The sequence below is a fragment of the Pseudonaja textilis genome, chromosome 12 (genome assembly GCF_049901715.1).
Source record: "Pseudonaja textilis isolate UNSWEBS1 chromosome 12, rPseTex1.2, whole genome shotgun sequence".
Classification (NCBI taxonomy): Eukaryota; Metazoa; Chordata; class Lepidosauria; order Squamata; family Elapidae; genus Pseudonaja; species Pseudonaja textilis.
The window spans coordinates 13,559,825-13,578,540 of record NC_142001.1 but is presented as its reverse complement, the minus strand read 5'-3'; the positions used below and the strand labels follow the sequence as shown (position 1 = coordinate 13,578,540).

The 18,716-nt window shown below is 37.8% G+C and overlaps 1 protein-coding gene across 3 annotated transcripts in view; it reads left to right on the top strand.

The window, feature by feature from the left end:
* The window catches only part of DIAPH2 (diaphanous related formin 2), a 262,348-nt gene that overhangs the window by 147,940 nt on the left and 95,692 nt on the right, over positions 1-18,716 (top strand). For all 3 annotated transcript variants that reach the window (XM_087941081.1, XM_087941079.1, XM_087941082.1), the window contains one exon: positions 12,249-12,412. In XM_087941081.1, the coding sequence (XP_087797207.1) occupies positions 12,249-12,412 (164 nt within the window). The remainder of the gene's footprint in view (positions 1-12,248; positions 12,413-18,716) is intronic.

Here is an 18,716-nt window from a genome sequence, read left to right as displayed (position 1 = left end):
CAGCCTTTCTTATGGTCCAACTTTCACAGCCATACAGTGCAACTGGGAAAACCATAGCCTTGACTATATGCAGTTTTGTTGGCAGGGTGATGTGTTTTTATTTTTGTATACCCGCCTTTATTATTTTTACAAAGACCCCAAAGCGGCAAACATATCCAACAATATCTCTTGTTTTCTCCCACAACAGTAAGGGTTGGGCTGAAAGAGAGTACCTGGCCCAAGGTTACTCAGCTGGATTACATGGTTAAGATGAGACTTGAACTCATGGTCACCTTCGTTCTAGGCCAAACTGGCTCTCCTAGCAAGTCCGTTTATTTTTTGCAAATCTAAAAACAACCCCTATCCTACTTGGAAGATCATTGCTGTAGGATGGGGTGGGGGGAACACCTCTTTTTTCTTTATGGTAACTACACAGTAGTCTTATCAGAACTTTTAAAAAATATTTTTTAAAGAAATACTGAAAGATAAAATGTTTTTATATTATTATTTTCTTTTTCTGTTTTAATTGAGTAATGGTTTTCCTTTTTCCACTGCGAGATGCAGATTGAAGAAAAAAAACCAACAACCCTAAAGTAAAACTGGTTTCCGTCTATAATTATTCTCGGTTCGCATTAAACGGTTTTGTTGAGTTTTATGATCTTCCCTAAAGTGCAGATAAAGCATTTCCTGTAATTAAAATGAAATAAAATAATATCATTTTCATGAAAGGGAATGGCTACTTTTGAGATATTTTTAGTCCCCCCTAATGGATTTTTTTTTTTTTTTTGAGTAAGTTAATTAATATTTTCACTCATGAACATTCAACTCAAGAAACAGATTTGGGGTTTTAATTATTTATTTTTAAGAATTATCATGTCCAGCCAGGAAGTTTTCCAAAGACGAGAAAACGATCTTTTGTGATGCTGTGAGTCTTTATTACTTGCCTATATGATCTTATATTAATGGAACAAAGTTGTTTCTTGTTTCTTGTATGGCTTGAATCCTGGTCTGTAAAAGGTCAATCAATGACCCTACTAAATTATTTGCAGCTGTGTTAGATTCTGTGGGGATGTTGTAGTAAAAGAACAACACCATTTTTTTTTAAAAAAAAAGCAGTGTGTAGATTATTGTCCATGTAAATTAGACCTTAGTGTGAAACCGAAGTAAGTCATTCTGATTTATCTCATAGTAATGGGATTATTTCTCACTGGGTTTTGCACCTCATATCTTATAATGCTTAAAACATCCCTTGCAAGGTTACTTAGACAGACAAACATTATTGTTCCCATGGCAATTTTGTTCTATTGTTTTGTTCTGCATAATAGCACCTCTGCAGGATCTTATTGTCGTATTATTCCAGGAAAAAGATATCCCTAGTTTCTATAGTGGATTCCTTCTGAACAGTACTATTGGTTGGAATTGGAAAGTTCTCAATAAAACACCCATTTCTATATTTTCAACCTCACTTAAAGACGTCAAGCTGCCTATATATTTTGAGAGAATATAGGGTAGAGCTTTATAGATAGTGTAAGGCTCAGCATTATGTTTATAACCTGTTCTTTCTTTTCATGTTGGCAGGTTAAGAGCTAAATTTCATCAACATTAAATATGTTTTGACATTTAACACGACAATTTGTTTCTCAAAGAATTCAACTTTAAGCCTCTGGAGAAAAATAATAATTATTTTTACGATACAGACCGTAATCCTTTCTCTTTTGTGTCATTCCTGGGAAAAAGCTTTCTCTGTCTACTAAGTCTACTAAGACATGATGGTCATTTTTAGTGTCAGTTTTGACACAACCCTACAAAAGAAGGCAATAGCTATTGCCCCTAATTCCATCCCCCAAACCAAACCAAGGCTCTTCAAACTTGGCAAGTTTAAGACTTGTGGACTTTAACTCCCAGAATTCCTTCTCCAATCATGTTAGCTCAAGAATTCTGGGAGTTAAAGTCTTAAAGTTGCCAAGTTTGAAGACCCCTGCCCCAAACAGATATATAATTGCTTGGGGTTTTTGTAGTTCTTCTTTTTTCTTCTTTTTCTGTTGGTTCCAAAAGCTTTATTTTTATCAAGTTTAGGGACAGAAAGAGACAGGAGCAAAAAAAGAAAAAAGAAAGAAATCTATCAAGAAAAAAAATATAGTACATGAGAAAATCAATGTTGACTTGCTTAATAAGAATGATTAGAGATCCAATTTCTCTTCTTTCTGTAATTATTTGCTTTGCCGCTAGATTCTCATTGTTTTTGGTAAACAATTGGTGGCATGGTTTTTCACAATGCTGTTCACAATGTTTGCATTTAATTGTCATAGAAGCAAAATGAAAATGTAAATTGCAAGAGAGAGAGAGAGAGAGATTGCCTTGTTTTACCTGTGCATCACTTTCAGTCTTGAACTTTTTCATTGTTGTTACAACAGATTTTTTTTAAAACCTAATTTATTCCCTTAGGAAGATAACCAGACTTCTCTTGTTCTTCTACGATGCCTGGTTTTATTTATTTCCAGGGTTATTTTTTAAATTTATGTATGGATAGAGATTTCTTTTAACTGTATCCAACATTAATTACAATGAAAATATGGAATTTCAAAAAAACTGCTTCGGGATTCTACATCTAGAATTGAAACAGATAAATCCAGATTTCTGTAATTTGACATCACATACAATGGAATGTTGGGTATCCAGGTAAAATATCTCAACAGTTTATAAATGGCAAAATAAGAATAATTATGATCATTTGCAAAATGTTGCCCATAAAGTTGCTATTATTCCTTTATATTGACCATAACATCCAGTAGTCTTTGGGAGGCTTACAAAACCTACACTTGTAAAACTTTTAAGATACATGGCAATGATGTTTGATATGTTTTCACCCAAGCTTTCACAGCATCAACAGGGTAGAATTAACTGCCTAGAGTTCTTGCTTTGTTTATTTATTTCTTCCTCGAAGGGTGCTGCATTGCCACTTTATTATATTCCAGAAATGGAAAAAGACCCTTTGGTGATGAAAAGCAATCCCAAAATAAACAAAACCTTAGTTTACGCAGCCAATCTCTATTCTCTCATTCTTCAGTGCTGATTGTCAAAAGGTCACTGGCCTGCCTTAGCATTAAATGAGCTTGTGCAGACTTATTTTGAAACTTCAAATATGACATGTAATTTTTCTTTTTGAGGAAGATTGGTGTTTCAACTGTTTGGGGCCTTTCTTTAATCTTTTATTTCCTTGCTACTCATGGAAGGCTTTACATATACATAAACTAATCAGTTCAGTCTCTCCCCTCTTATCTTGCAATATTCAAAATCTTGTTTGATTTTATGGAGAAAGGAGGAAAATAGAGGGCAGAGATAATGGGAAGATTATGTTTCCAGACACCCAAATGACTTTTCTTGTCCTTTTTGTCTTATGCTGAAAGCCTTTTTATTTATTCACTAGCACGATACCCGTACTTTGCTACGAAACTATGTGGTCGGGCTTAGTTTTTGGGGAGGAAAATAAGAGGGGGGAGAATTCTGCCTTTGCCTACCAGCATCTATCGGTATTCATCTGGCTAGCATCCTGTCAGTGTGTGAGAGAGTTGAGGGCTCTTTGGAAATGGAAACAGTATTTGCTGTGTGAGCAAGAAGGAGACAGCAAGGAGCCTGGGCGTGGCTTAGCTCAACCGTTCTGTACTAAAGCTGGTTGCTGCTGTGAAAGTGAAACTGAAACTCCTCTCCTCTGCTTGTGTTTTGCATTTGGAACAGATTTCTTTTCAGGTGGGGAGGAGGAGTAGCATCAGAGCATGATAATAATAGCAATAATAGCAATAATAGCAATAATAACAACAACAATAACAACAACAACAATAATAATAATAATAATAATAATAATAATAATAATAATAATAATAATAATAATAATAATAATAATATGAAATACTAATGTTCTGATGGTCATTTTGAAAAATCCTTTCTTAGTGAGCACCTAGAAGCCAAGAGGAACATACATACCAAGTTTCAAGTTTGTAGGCTTTACGGTTCTGTACGATTTTGTGATGATGCGTGAAGGGTATTTCGCTTTTATATATGTAGATTGATTTTTTTGGCAAGGTGTCAGGAAAGAGAAAGGAAACTTATCCCATCCCACTGTATTGTCTTCAGGAGGACAAATCCCACCACATTAGGGGACATCGTTAGAAAGATTGGAAAGATTGCTGGAGCATAAGCATCTTGTTCAGTGATTTAATATAGTTTCCAGTTTCAATATAACTTTATGTGATTGAATTCCCAAGGTAGAAGGCAGGGAATGTCTCTGGAAGGTCTTGGTACATGAAATATAATGCATTTTTGCTTGTCTGAGTGCTTCCTTCATCCATCAGCATTTCAGAAGACAAGATGGAAAACAGGATCCGACTTTCAATAGTCCCGTTAATTGATACATTCAGTGCATGTAATCTGTGTTGTGATCAAAATGGACATTTTTCTCTATTTCAGCAGTCTTTTTATTTTTATTTTTTCCAAGTTGATATATTTGTATAAGTCGAATGGTTAAGGCACCAGGCCAGAAGACGGGAGACCATGAGTTCTAATCCTGCCTCCGCTATGAAAGCCAGATGGGTTACTTTAGGCCAATCACCAGAAGATAGGGAATTCTAGACCCGCCCTAGATGTGAAAGCCAATTGGGTGACTTTGGGCCAATCACCAAGAGATAATGAGTTCTCAGGCATGAAAGGTTACCTTGGGCCAATCACTCTTTCTCAGAATATAGCCATGCCTGTTCCTTGGTTTTGAATATAAGGTGACCTTGCTCAGAACCCATTAAACACAAATCCCAATTTAATAAAAATAAAAGTGTTTACCTTTTGAAAATCTGCCAATAGTTTATTTACGTTAACCTAACATGACAAATCAATTTTGATGCCAGAATTCTAAAAACATTTAAAGAAGATTGTACTTGAGAAATAAAACTCAACTCTTGTGGAATGCATCTGGAACAATGTCAGACTGGTCTGGCTTAAGTAAAATATATATCTTGGCCTAAAGTCAAGAACCTGGGTTGTAATTTCCTTGAAATGTTAGCAGTATAACATGAAGCTGTTCCACTTATTCCAAGCAGACTTCAAATCTACTTTAAGATGAAATAAGTCTTGGCCTGCAGATTTATACCCACACATTTTTAAATAAAGGAAATTGTATTATTAACCATGGTAGTTTTTTTTTTCCCCTACATTGGGAAAATTCCATCATTAAATATCCTCCTTAGTGGCTGATTTCCATCAATGTGATGTGATAATTAAGTAATTATGACTTTTTCCATCACTGAGCTGTTATCCTAACATCTTGATGCTAATGTGTACTGTTATTATTAGATTTCAGACAGAATATCTCCAGAAATAAATGTGGTATATAATTAGCGTTGTGCACCAATTTTGTGAGCTTCTTTAAATTGCCTGTGAGGAACAATTTGATTTTGCCAAGCACTGTGGCAACCCATCACCTGAAACAGGTGATCACACCCACCATGGAAACAAAAACAAAGAAAGCTTGCACCTAACCTCAAATGATGTTTAGGATGGTACCCAAATCATAGGGAATTGGAAAGCCAAGTGAACTTATCCTGCTGATAAGACATTCTATTAATACCTCATTTTAAGCGTACATAGAGCCTGCGAGCGCAAGATTTTGCTCTTTCTTCCTCTCCTCTTTTACACTGATGGACCCAGACACATGTTACTTCTAATTTGCATTGACATGTTCATGCAAGTCAGAGGTGCTCAATCATTAGACCGAACCTTAGATAACAATCAGCCTGCGGGTGCTGCAGTCTTGTACAATTACAGCGAACTTCAGTTCGGTTCTCACTGCCAAACATTGAAATCAAATTTTCTGAGAATTTGCATAGAATTTTTTCCTGATCCATTCCTCCGGGTCATCCTTGTATATATTAATGATAATGTGAGCCTGACAGCCCGTCAAGTCAAAACATGATAATTTGAGGAATGCAAAACCGTGTTAAGGATGAAATATCTTGGCCGACTTTGGGGATTACACTCTGTATGCCAAATATCTGAGTCGCATTGGATTTCTCGTTCTCTGCTGAATTTTCATGGTCCTTTAAATCCAGGAGGTTTGTGCAGCAGTGTCTTCTCAGATGGAAAACCAGTTGTTGTTTTTTCTGAAAACTGCCTTTGATAACTAACCAATCGTCCTCCATGTCGCTTTTATTGCATTCTTATTTTTTTTTCCCCATTGATGGTTTTTGTAAATACACCACATTGGGAAGAAAATTAAAAGTTTCTTTCCCATAAACCCATTAGCAGCTTTCAAGATTAGGTTGGCATTACCATTGATAATATATTACATTACATGGCAGTACGTGGTGGTACAGTGGTTAAAATGCAGTATTGCATGCTAATCCTGCCAACTGCCAGCAGTTCAATTCTGACTGGCTCAAGGTTGACTCAGCCTTCCATCCTTCCGAAGTTGGTAAAATTGTTGAGGGCAAGATGCAGACTCTGTAAACTGCTTGGAAAGGGCTGTAAAGCATTGTGAAGCGGTATGCTATAAGTGCTATTATAACATCAGAGTACTTACTCTGAATCTGCAAGCTCGTTTCCTGTTGCTTTTGTTTTCCTTGTTGTGTAGAACATTTGACCGAACAAATGACATGTGAAGAAATTTGCTGTGGAAAATTGCAGTTCATCCTTGACTTACCACCACAGTTGGGAGCAGAATTTCCTTTGCTAAGCAGGGCAGTGGTTAAGTGACTCATGCCTGATTTTATGACCCTGTTTGGCCACAGTTGTTCAACGAATCATTGCAATTGTTTTAGATGGATCATGCAATCATGTATCATATCCAACTTCCCCATTTACTTTGCATTTTGAAAGCTAGCCGGGAAGGTCCCGAGACATTATAACCATCAAAAATGCATGCCAGGTTTAATTGAAAGAGCCTTGGTGGCACAGTGGTTAGAATGCAGTACTGCAGGCTACTTCTGCTGACTGCTGGCTGCCTGCGATTTGGCAGATCGAATCCCACCAGGCTCAAGGTTGACTCTCAGCCTTTCATCCTTCCAAGGTGGGTAAAATGAGGACCCAGATTGTTGGGGGCAAGAGGCTGACTGTCTAAACTGCTTAAAGAGGGCTATAAAAGCATTGTGAAGCGGTATATAAGTCTAAATGCTACTGCTATTATTACTAATTTTGACACTTGATCATGGGGATGCTACAATTGGTTGTAGGTCACTTTCTTCAGTCCTATTAGATCTTCAGCTGGTTGATACTGTGAGGTTGATTATGATGTAATAGCTACTCATTGATACCTTTTAGAGATTTATTAGGTGAAATATGTCAGTCAAATTCTTCTCACAAGGAAGGATCTAAAATGGCATTTGGGGACGTAGGAAATACTTCGACAAGAGCAGATAAACCTTGTTTCCCTTTATATCACTATGTCTCTAAACTGCTGGAGTTTCTTTGTTACAAGAAATTGCCCCAAATGTGGGCCTGAGTGGCTGAACAATCACCCCTTCTGCTTTCTTATCTTCTCTGCTTTTGAGAAAGCTCTCTCTGTCCTTTGTCACCTGGAGAGTTTTATGTCTGCCTTTGCGGAAGAGTCAATACGGAAACAAACAGCAGCAACAGTAAGTAATTTGTCACACAGAACAGGAGTGTCGGGGGATATAGCTAGATCAATGGGGAGCATCTTGGAGGCCCTTTGTATTTCAATCGCCACCAGGTTTTTTTGGTTTTGTTTGTTTTTTTGCAAAATAAAAACCCTCCTGCAAAATTGTGCACTGGAGGCAGATGTCAGGCCTTTGTCTAGAAATCTCAGTTCCATTGCCAAACTGTTTTTCCAGTTGAAAAATTCCTGGACATGTTTATGAAGTCACTAGGAACTCAATTCAAAGGATTTTTTTTTTTTTTGGTTTAGTTTTCTGAAAGGTTTTGAAAGCTTATTTTACCTGTCTGGGAGTATTGATTCTCTGTTGGTATCACCATTGAGCGGCTCTTGTTTTTTGTTTTTTTTTAAAAAAAGTTGGATGGAGATGTGAGAAATCTGGCAAAAAAAAACTTGTGGAAGTCCAAATACTAGTGAGGGGCAGGTTTATGGGGAGTGATATTGTGGGTAATGCTCTTGTGTACATTATGCGAGGACAGCCAGTTTGGTCTGTGGTACTCCCAACATCAGCTCAACAGCTTCACCTCAGGGGTTCTTGGTGCTTTCTGAGCTTGGTTGTTTTCTTGAAGATGGACGTTTCAGTACCCAGTCTTGGTTACTTCATCAGCACTTCATCTTCATTTCAAACCTGAGCTACAAAAATTCTCTTTTATTAGCTTCATTTCACCATCAACCTTACTTCAGACTGTATACTCAACAAGCCCACTTCTTTGATGTCACAGTAGAACTACATAATGGATGCACAAACATCACATTATAAGGTATTAACTACATCCCAGGAGATCCTGAGTTCTGTCTTGCACCCAAACTTGAATAGGTGATGTTGGAGCAGTTCTCTCCTCTCCTCTCCTCTCCTCTCCTCTCCTCTCTCCTCTCTCCTCTCTCCTCTCTTCTTCTCCTCTCTCTGTCCTCCACCCTCTCAGCTTACCTCACAATCTTGGGGAGATTGGAGAATAATGTATGTCATATTGAGGTGTACAAGAAAACCATAGAATAAAAATCAATTAAGTTGTTTCCTGGATATGTCACTCAAATTAAGCAAGCGTATTGTGTGAGTTATCCTGATCTGTGTTGTTACTAGTGATTGATATGTACACTGATGTTTACTATCCAATGGATGTGATTAAATAAGGCCTCCCTGCTCAAAGATGATGAAAACAAAGCTTTGGGAATTGCTACTTAGCCAGAGAGAAATATCAATAGCACTTAGACTTATATACCGCTTCACAGTGCTTTTACAGTCCTCTCTAAGCAGTTTACAGTCTATTGCCACCAACAATCTGGGTCCTCATTTTACCCACCTCAGAAGGATGGAATGCTGAGTCGACCTTGAGCCTGGTGAGATTCAAACTGCCAAATTGCAGGCAGCTGGCAGGCAGCAGAAGTAGCTTGCAGTACTGCACTCTAACCACTGCACCACTGCAGCTCAATAGATCGTTCAGTATTTGTCCTTGCAAGGGAAAAAACACTTTTTTTCAACATCTCTTATTTTTACCCACTTCCCTTCTTCCTTCCTTGTTTTTTTTTTTTTTCCCAGCTAGAAAAGCCAATGATTAGAGAGATGACATGCTTTGGTGACGAAGGAAGTCAACAGTATTGTGAAGTGACATTTTCTTATTTTTTTTAACAGTGCTACCGCCACACTATTTTTCATTTCTACCAACATGTGTCTGATTTATATTCATATCCATGTTCATTAAGGGGGAAGAGGGAGCAGCCTTTGGAAAGAACATTGCAGTATGAAGAATAAAGCTTCATTATTTATTTTTTACATGTCCATTGTAAATCAGTTGTGTTGGCTGTGCTCTGGAAACTATTCAATTCCATTTTCCTCTTCATTTCTGTGTCAAATTTATTCCATCAGGTTAGTCGGCTTTCCTTTATATCCCTCGCCGGCAAGAGAGGGCCGCTCTTATGAACAACGTGGCATATTTCTCCTCACATTTTTCCATTGTTTTGTTGAGCATTGGCACATTGATAGAAATTGGGCTTTTCCTTTCATGTATTTAATTTAGGAATCGGAATAGTTTCCAGGGGGTTTCTTAAGTTGTCTGCCTTAAAAAGTCTCCAAATACAAGACAATAATTCTTCATCGCTGAGTTCATTCAACTCTGTCGCATGCAGGACGAAACCCATGTTGGTTTTGTTCTTAAGAATGAGAATTACCTGCAAATCAACTCTGAAGTATTTAAGTACACAAAGGTTTTGGAATGGAATATTGAATGTTACTGATTATTACTGTAAGGATAAATAATCCTGCATTTGTAATCCAGAGGAGTTTTGCAAAGAAAGAGTGAGAGGAATCCTCAAACAAGAAAGACATTTAGCAGACCATAAAGAGACTGGAAAAACTTGTTTGATAATATTATCAAACTTGGAACTTATTTTACCAGTGGTTGCAAAAAAGGGGTGGAGAGTAAGAAAGGCATTTGTATTGATAAGCAAATTAAATAGCCAGACAACACAATGTTTATTAAGCGCTAAGAAATGAAATTGATAAAAAAGTTAATAACATTTAGAAAGTATTGTTTCTGTTGAAGTAGGCATTATAAAGTACTGACTGAAAGTGTATCTTAACTTTAGTACCATCCATATTAATTATTTTCTTAGTTTCAATTTGTAAACAGTTGCTCATAGGTGGAAAGGATGAATTTGTATATGTAGGAAAAAATTAGTATCTATTAACCCCTTGAGGTAGTTTAGACAAGGAGCACAACCATAAATAATAACTCTACCTTTACTGTAAAGTTACATTAACAAAACTTTGCAAATCTGAAAGTACTCCTGCCCCTCACATCTACTCTCCCAAAAACTAGGGTGGAATTATTCTGAAATTATTTCTCTATTGTTTCTACTTCAGGCTCATAGTTTTATCCAATTGCCTAGGCTTCAGTTCTTTCTCTTGCCTTCCATTTCCACATATAATTATAATATCATAAAAGCATTCTGCCAATATCCGTTCACTCAGAGATTCACTCGAATACTATTTGACCACGGAAGTGTAAACTTTTGCATGCAACTGTTGATTGAGATTGAGTGGAAGAGTTAGGAAAAGTATGATTTATCTTCTCAGGGTCTTGTGTGTCTTAGACTGGATAGCCAACTGTTCATTCCAGTGCTTTGTGCAACTTTGTTGGCTGGGGGAAAAAATAATTTGCGGACCTGAACTATCAGTCAACTATAGTTCTGAATCTAGCATGGATGCATTTGTGTATGTTTCTATCTGTACTATAAACATAGATTTATTTATTTTTTTCAATCTTTCTCCATTTTGTTAGAATAATGGAGGTTAAACAAATATTCACAATGGAAGCTATAACAACATGACAACTGTCCTTTTCTTACATGTGTCATGCATGGCTTGGTTATTCTACTGGAATGGGGCACTTAGGAAAGTATAGAGGAGAACAAGCATTGAGCATGGATAGAAAATCACCATCGCCACTTTAATAGCATCACACAGGTTGCTACCTATTTGCTAAAGAACAAAGGTTACTAATCTCTTTTTCTACTTCTTTCTGCATTGGAAAAAAAACTAATGAAGCATTTATTAAATTTGAAGTGGGAGAATGAAAAGGTAGACTTAATTGTTCCCTTAATAAAAATGTTAACCTTTATTTGCATTTGCATTGTTCTTGATGTTTAACTTCTGTATGAAATTGCTTCCTTCCACATCAGGTGACAATTATGCAATTTGTAAGTAAAATTGTTATGAAGGTCAAGTAGATCTTGGGTTAATTTTCAAGTCCTCTTCAGTTTTTGTTTTCTGTTAAAAAAAAACAGTATGTTCACTGTGCTGCAATCATGGCATTTGGAGAAATATAATTTTTGTTTTCTGCTTAACGTTAGTTCACTAAACACAAAAGTGTAGTAATACACAAGCAACAGCATAGAAGTTCCCATGTACAGTCTCTCTCTCTCACACACACACATAGAGAGAGAGAGGGGGGGGGGGAGAGGGAGAGGGAGAGAGATTCTGTAAACTACTACTCAGACATTTTTGTTTAAATGTTGTTAGGAGGTTTAGATTCTTACATTTTAACTATATACCCATTATGACTTTTCATATAAGTTTCTCAGACTATTCTTAATGCATCTCCAGAATAGCAAAGAGACAGTTTTATTGGATTAGGAGTTATGTAGCATCTCAGAACTATATTTGCAATATATGTGTCATGCTCATGCCATTCCAAGGATGCCTTATATTAATAATTTATGTTTTATTGGGATTTATTCTGGGTAGAATTATTTGGTTTGTGTGAGCTCACTCCTTTATCGTATTTTTACAATTCTGCATTTGCTTAATCCTAAAAACAGGATCCCGTCAGAATTATATCTCCGATTTCATGGACACTTTTCGCTCACAAATGTTCCATGTCATTTCTAATAGGATATAATGCTAACTAATTTCTTTGCTTCAAAACTTCAGCATCCTAGTCACTGACTGCTCAAGATTAGGATTTCTTTCAGCAACCAGTACATGAGCAAACTCGAATCGAGCAATTTTAAGCTTGCTAAAATATGGAACCTTTTTCTATCAAATATTGGTAAAACAAAAATTAGAGAACCGGTGGGTTGTGTTATTCATTCAAGCTTCCTTAACCACAAGAACACAGTTTTGCCAAGAGTGCCAGAGAACAATACGAAAAGTTATCAAACATGCATAACAACATGATAAAGCTGTACGATAATTTGGGAGACTATTATGCTTTTGATTCCAAATCTGTGACGGTTGAGGAATTCTTTGGAGATCTAAGTACATTCCGGACATTATTTTTGGTAAGTACAGATTCATCACTCCTATGCTGATAAATAAATATATTTGCACATGCTTCTTTCTAGGATATTGCCCAGAATTTGCCTTAACCAATTTTGTTGATTAGCATCTCTTTCAAATCCTTGAAGGAGATGGATCACTAAAATACACACTGCATATTCAGCTTGTTATTCAGTGTTACTGCTTTATTCCATCCTTTTTCTGCCTTGAGATCTGGAATTTATATATAATTATTTGTTACATTTCAGTGTATTTATTGGTGAAAATGTGCTGTGAAATCTTTATGGGAAAATAGTTTTTTTTATTGTGTAGAATCTATGCAAGAATCCTGTGATAGGGAAGTGGTGGTGGATTAATCAGTTATATCTCCTCAGACCTATTTAAAGTACGATCACGTTTAATTGGGATTTAATTGATTTCAGTAGGATTTGGGTATTGATGGCTTTTCTCCACATTTTTTTTTTCACTTGCATATGAAATTTGCAAACCCCTAGATATTCTGAGTGGCAAAAGCAACCACAACCACAAAAAAGCAGTTATTTGTAATCCCAGCATATACTGTTTGGTTGAGAGGTATTTAATTTTCAGGAATGAATTTGCAGGAATAGTTAAGCTGGAGCAAATAACTACTTGCAGAATTTAAAGCACTCTCCCTCTTTTAGGGGGATTACTCCAGTTAAAATTTTCATTAATTATTATCCCTTCCAGCTCTTGCTAATCATGATATATCTAAGGCTATTCATAATATTCTTAACTCTTAGAAATAGCTTTTAATGGAAGAGATGCTTCTAAGAGATATAGTGTGAGGAATGTTATTTTTCCCTCGCTTAATGTGGTTCATAAAACTTCCAACAATGAGTTGACTTTTGTAATGTTCAAAGAAGCTCAAGAATCACACAATAGCTTTGTTTAGTAACTTTTGACCCTGTTTTCTACTCTAACAGCAAAGCAGAATGCAAGAGAAAATAGTTGAGGCATCTAGGACATATTTATAGAATGAAAGGATAGTTTTCCGAAAGATATAGTGCCATTGTTGTCAGCTCTGGAAACCATATTTCATTTAGAAGCTTCAAAGCTGATACATTTTAGTGGGAATTTGGGAGGGGAGGATTTCATAGAGATGTGGAACATTGGACTCAACAGCATTATTCTCATAAAGTCAAGGACAAGTTACCCTGCACCTGGAGAGGAGTGTCTGGAAGAATGTCTCCAGTTGGGACAATGGTTGATTGGACCATATGATGGACTGGATGGGTTTTTGAATTTTCAGTTGGGAAGGAACTCTCAGATTTGGGTTTTCCCAGATATGCCAATATGGCTTCTTTAATAAATTCTTACTTGGGTGAACTTTGGTTCTGAGTGCTGAATGAAATGGGGAGTTGCATTTGGACACTGACAATTGTTTTTCTTTGCTCAATAGGTCAAATATTTCCCACTTTTCAAAGAGGAAAGGAAGGACTGTCTTAAAATCCTAGAGCAGGCGTGTCAAACTCATGGCCCACAAGGCTGGATGCATCATGCGCTGGCCACGCCCACCCCCGGTTTAGCGAAGGGGGAAAAAGTTGTGACACATCACATGACGACAACGTGTCGTTGCGAGTTTGACACCACTGTCCTAGAGTACAGATAGAACTAGAATTTTGAGTTATTCATAAAAGGCTGGAATAATGTACTCTTTCTTGAAGCTATAGCTTGATATCATAAGCCATTCTAAATAGTTATGACAAATATATTAAAGGAAACACACAACAAAAAGTGAGTTATGACTGTTTTCACCCTTAGCAACTGTGGCAGCATCCCCTCCACCCCCCACAGGCATGTGATCAAAATTCAGACGTTTGTTAATTGTCTCATATTGATGACAGTTGCAACGTTCTGGGCTCACGTGATCAACCTTTGCTACCTTCTTATAAGTAAAGTCAATGGGGAAACCAGATCCATTTAACGACCGTATTATTAACTTCACAAGTGTGGCAGTTCACTTAACCATGGCAAAAAAGAAGTTGCAAACTGGGGAGAATTCACTGAACAAATGCTTCACTGAACAACAGAAATCTTAGAGTCAATTATGGTGGCAAGTCCAGGACTACTGTAATTGTGTTGAGCTAGCATAACAGTCCCCTTGTAGGTGAAATTAATCCTTTAGTACAGGAGTGTCAAACTCAAAGCCTGCAGGCTGGATCCAGCCTGTAGGGTGCTTAAATTTAGCCCACAGAGCTGGCCTGGAAATAGCAAAGGACCCCACCTTTTAAAGTTTAATCACAATTCTGTTCCTTTACAGATAAAAGACTGCTTTCCACTAATTAGCTCTGACAAGAAAGAGCCTTGCCAAGTTGTTTGCCAAGGCTGCCAAAACCCGGAGATAAGAACTAACTAACAAAATTCTCCAAACATGAACTAAGATGTCCACCAGTTGAGTTTCAGAGATTCTTTGCTTTCTTCAAAAAAACACCTTTTTCAAACCTGGGTTTTATCCTCTTGAGGGAGGGGGCATACTCCTGAGTCACCTGTGCTGCTATAATCGTTCTTTCCTCCGAGTAATCCTTCATGCACATGCACTTGGCACAGGCTCCTCGGGAACCTCCTCATCACTGCTGCCAGCCCCCACAATCTCTGAAGGCAGCAGTCCACTCCCTAATGATCCTGGCCCCTCATCTGAGTCCTCGTTCTCCTCAGCCATCTGCACCTGCTGCCGGCTAACCACAACACTTATCTCCCCGCATCCTGTCCCATCCCAGCCCATGGAGGGGAACTACTATGCTTATCCAGCCCTCAAAGAAATCCAGTTTTACACCCCTGCTTTAGTAGAAGCCTGTGACACAACAAAGCAAAAGAACGCATCCTGCAAATCCTAGGCTCTTCCTTTTATTCCACACCATAGTCACAATTCTAAGATTTAATCTGGACCCATTAGGTAGGTTTCCCCACCACATCTCCTTGTTTTGCTTCCTTCCTCTTTAAATCGGGTTCTTGCAGGTGTTGTTCTCACTGGCTGCCTCTGGGTTTGTTGTAATTAACTGCATCATAAGGAAGGGATGGAAAAAGACATATGCTCCAGAATAGGATGCTTGCCTTGAGGGACTATTCAAACTGCCTGGAATTATCAGGGCTGCTCAGCGACTTGCCGTCGCTTTTAGCACACAGAAGCCTACTACCAGCAGCAAGCTTTAATCTGTTGAGTAACTATCAACAGTTGGTGTGCACCACAAAACAGTTCCCAACTTTACTACATTCATTTTTAATTTTATTGTTGACTTCTAAGTAACAGCAGTAATTTAGAGAAAGGGAGGGAGGGGGAGAGAGGGAGAGAGAGCGCTAATATTTTAAACAGTCAATTTAAATCTACTGTTTCTATGTGCATTTTTTTTGTAAATAATAATAATGAATGTATTGTTGATGAATACAGTATGTTTACTTGTTTACCAGCTTATGATCAGCCACATAACTAAACCGACATCAAAGTTGTGATGGTAAAGATTTCTGTAAGCCAATGATACAAAGAGGTGGTATATGTCTGCAAACCAGATTAATTCTCCTTGCCAGCTTGTTACCTGATCTGGCCCACCAGCAGACTCGGTGGGCCACAGACCTGGTGGCAGATTTGGATAGTGAGGATGTCGGGAAGGAACATGGGCCACTCCTGGAGTCGGGGGAAGGCTCTGACGAGGGCTCTGTGACAGAGGCAGAGATGGGGCCAGGGCTGACTGACAGTTATCAGCTGCCTTTGGAATCAGAGTTCAGTGGGGCAGAAGAACAGCTGGAGCCTGTTCCCAGTGTGTGCATGTGCAGAGCTGCTAGGAGAAGGGAACAGTTAAGGAACAAGGGTCAACTTGGGAGTAAGGGCACAGGTGAACAGTGAATGGCCCCTCCCACAGGGAATAAAGAGGAGTGAAAGGGGGAGTGGTGTTTGCAGGAGACAATTAGTTTAGTTCATTAGGGTGAAGATCTGTTCCTGACTTCTTGCCAAGTAATTTCTGCTGCAACGTGGTGTTTGGAAGATAGTGGCCTGGCAACTCTCCAAGCCTGATAAAGGTCTGTAGTTGTGAAATCTCATGAAAGACTGTTTGCTGGAGAGGAATTAACTTTAACCTAAAGAAAAGGGGTTTTATTGGGACAAGGAGTCTGCTTCATGATCTTGGGAAGCCTAGGTCAAAACATTACCATTCTGTTAGTGCAAGGGTCTTCAAACTTGACTGCTTTAAGACTTGTGGACTTCAACTCCCAGAATTCCTGAGTTAACATGACTGAAGGAGGAATTCTGGGACCTGAAGCCACGAGTCTTAAAGCTGTCAAGTTTGAGGGCCCCTGTTTTAGTGTATTGAAAGCTAAGGGTGACCTGGATGATTAAAAATCTTGTTTTTCTGTTATCACCCACTTGTAAATTTAAATTCTGTTTACTAATATGTTAGCACCGTGTCTTGTTTCTACCTTATGCACATGCCTATTTTCTACAAAGAAAGATAGTTATGTTTATGGATGAAGTGTTTGCATTCAGTACATTTTATGTGAGGTTAGATGTTACAGAACACAAATGCTACTCCACTTTCAGAATGGTTAGTTGAAAAGTAATGCCTAATCAATTTCTCTGTTTGCTATTCCCAAATTATGTTTTTAGGTATGAATAAGGAATGGATGAATGAATGAATGAATGAGATCAGTACCAGAAAAGGATGAAATGTTAGGTAACAGTAAATTTAAATTTACTATTTACAATATTAATTTTAATGCAGACTTTGTAGGAGAATTCAGGGACGTGGTAGCTCAGTGGCCAAGACACTGAGCTTCTTGATCAGAAAGGTCTGCAGTTCAGTGGTTCAAATCCCTAGCACCGCATAACGGAGTGAGCTCCCGTTACTTGTCCCAGCTTCTGCCAACCTAGCAGTTCAAAAGCATGTACAAAAAATGCAAATAGAAAAATAGGGACCACTTTGGTGGAAAGAGAACAGCATTCCATGTGCCTTTGGCGTTTAGTCCTGCTGGCCACATGACCACGGAGACGTCTTCAGACAACGCTGGCTCTTTGGCTTTGTAACGGAGATGAGCACTGCCCCCTAGAGCCGGAAACGACTAGCACGTATGTTTGAGGGGAACCTTTACCTCACCTTGTAGGAGAAATAAAGATTGTCTAATTAGATATAATAAAGGAATTTAGAGATCATGCACCATCCTAGATTGATTGAAAAGGTTTGTCACTAGCGGCACTTTGGGCATTAGCAAAAGCATGGAAAACTCTGGTTTTTTTTTTTTTTTTCAGAATTAGAAGAAGGTTAACCACCAGTCTTCTGAGCATAGCATGAAAACAAGAACATAAACTGAATATGCATTTGGGTCTTCCATTTTTCTCTCATAGGTGAACTTCCAAGGAAATGTTCTCTTTCAATAAGTTATTTTCATGCTATTAGTAAACATCAAGAAGAAAGGAAAGTATAAAGGTAGTTAGGTGGATTTTACAGGTTCAGACCTTTTCCAGTTCCTCTCTCCTTTGTTGCTGCTGTAGATTAACATGAAAACATTTTCTGCCTTTGAGACTTGCTATTTAGAAAGAAAAACAAAGTTACGTGGTGCCCTTGAATTGCTTATTTACCTGTCTTTCTTCTGCTACTATGGAATTGTATCCGAGAATTACTTTCTTGTATTTCAAGTAAACTTTGAATGGTAATTTGATCTCCTTTGTAGGATTTTTTTCTCACCTTCAACTCAGCTTCACACTTCATGGACTGTATGATCTTTATTTGAAGAGGAAACATTTTCTATAGGTTAGAGGCTGGCAACACAACTAATATCCCTTTTAAAAAAATAACACTTAAAATGGGCCACGGCATGAAAGAATATCCCTGCGTTGAAATCACACTGGGTTTCAAGGATACTGATATTGAGACATCATATTCTTTCCATTTTTTTCAAACACAACACGGTGTTATATTAGACACTTTTCTTCAATATATTTTGTAGAATTTTGTACTCTTCAAAGACTCAGAGGTGAACCCAAATGCGATCAACATCTTTCAAAATATTGTATTTATTCATTTATTTTTGTCAAAAGCTTACAATGTAACAGAAACAAGAATAAACATAAGATTAAATGCAATAAATAGGAACTAATAATTGGGGACAATAGGACAGGAATGGTAGGCACGATTGTGCGCTTATGTGCGCCCCTTACAGACCTCTTAAGAATGAGGTGAGGTCAGTAGAGGTTAGTTTGAGGGTAAAGGAGTGGGGGTTTGAGCAGGTGACAACAGAATCAGGTAGTGAGTTCCAGACATTGACCACTCTGTTGCTGAAATCATACTTCCTGCAATCGAG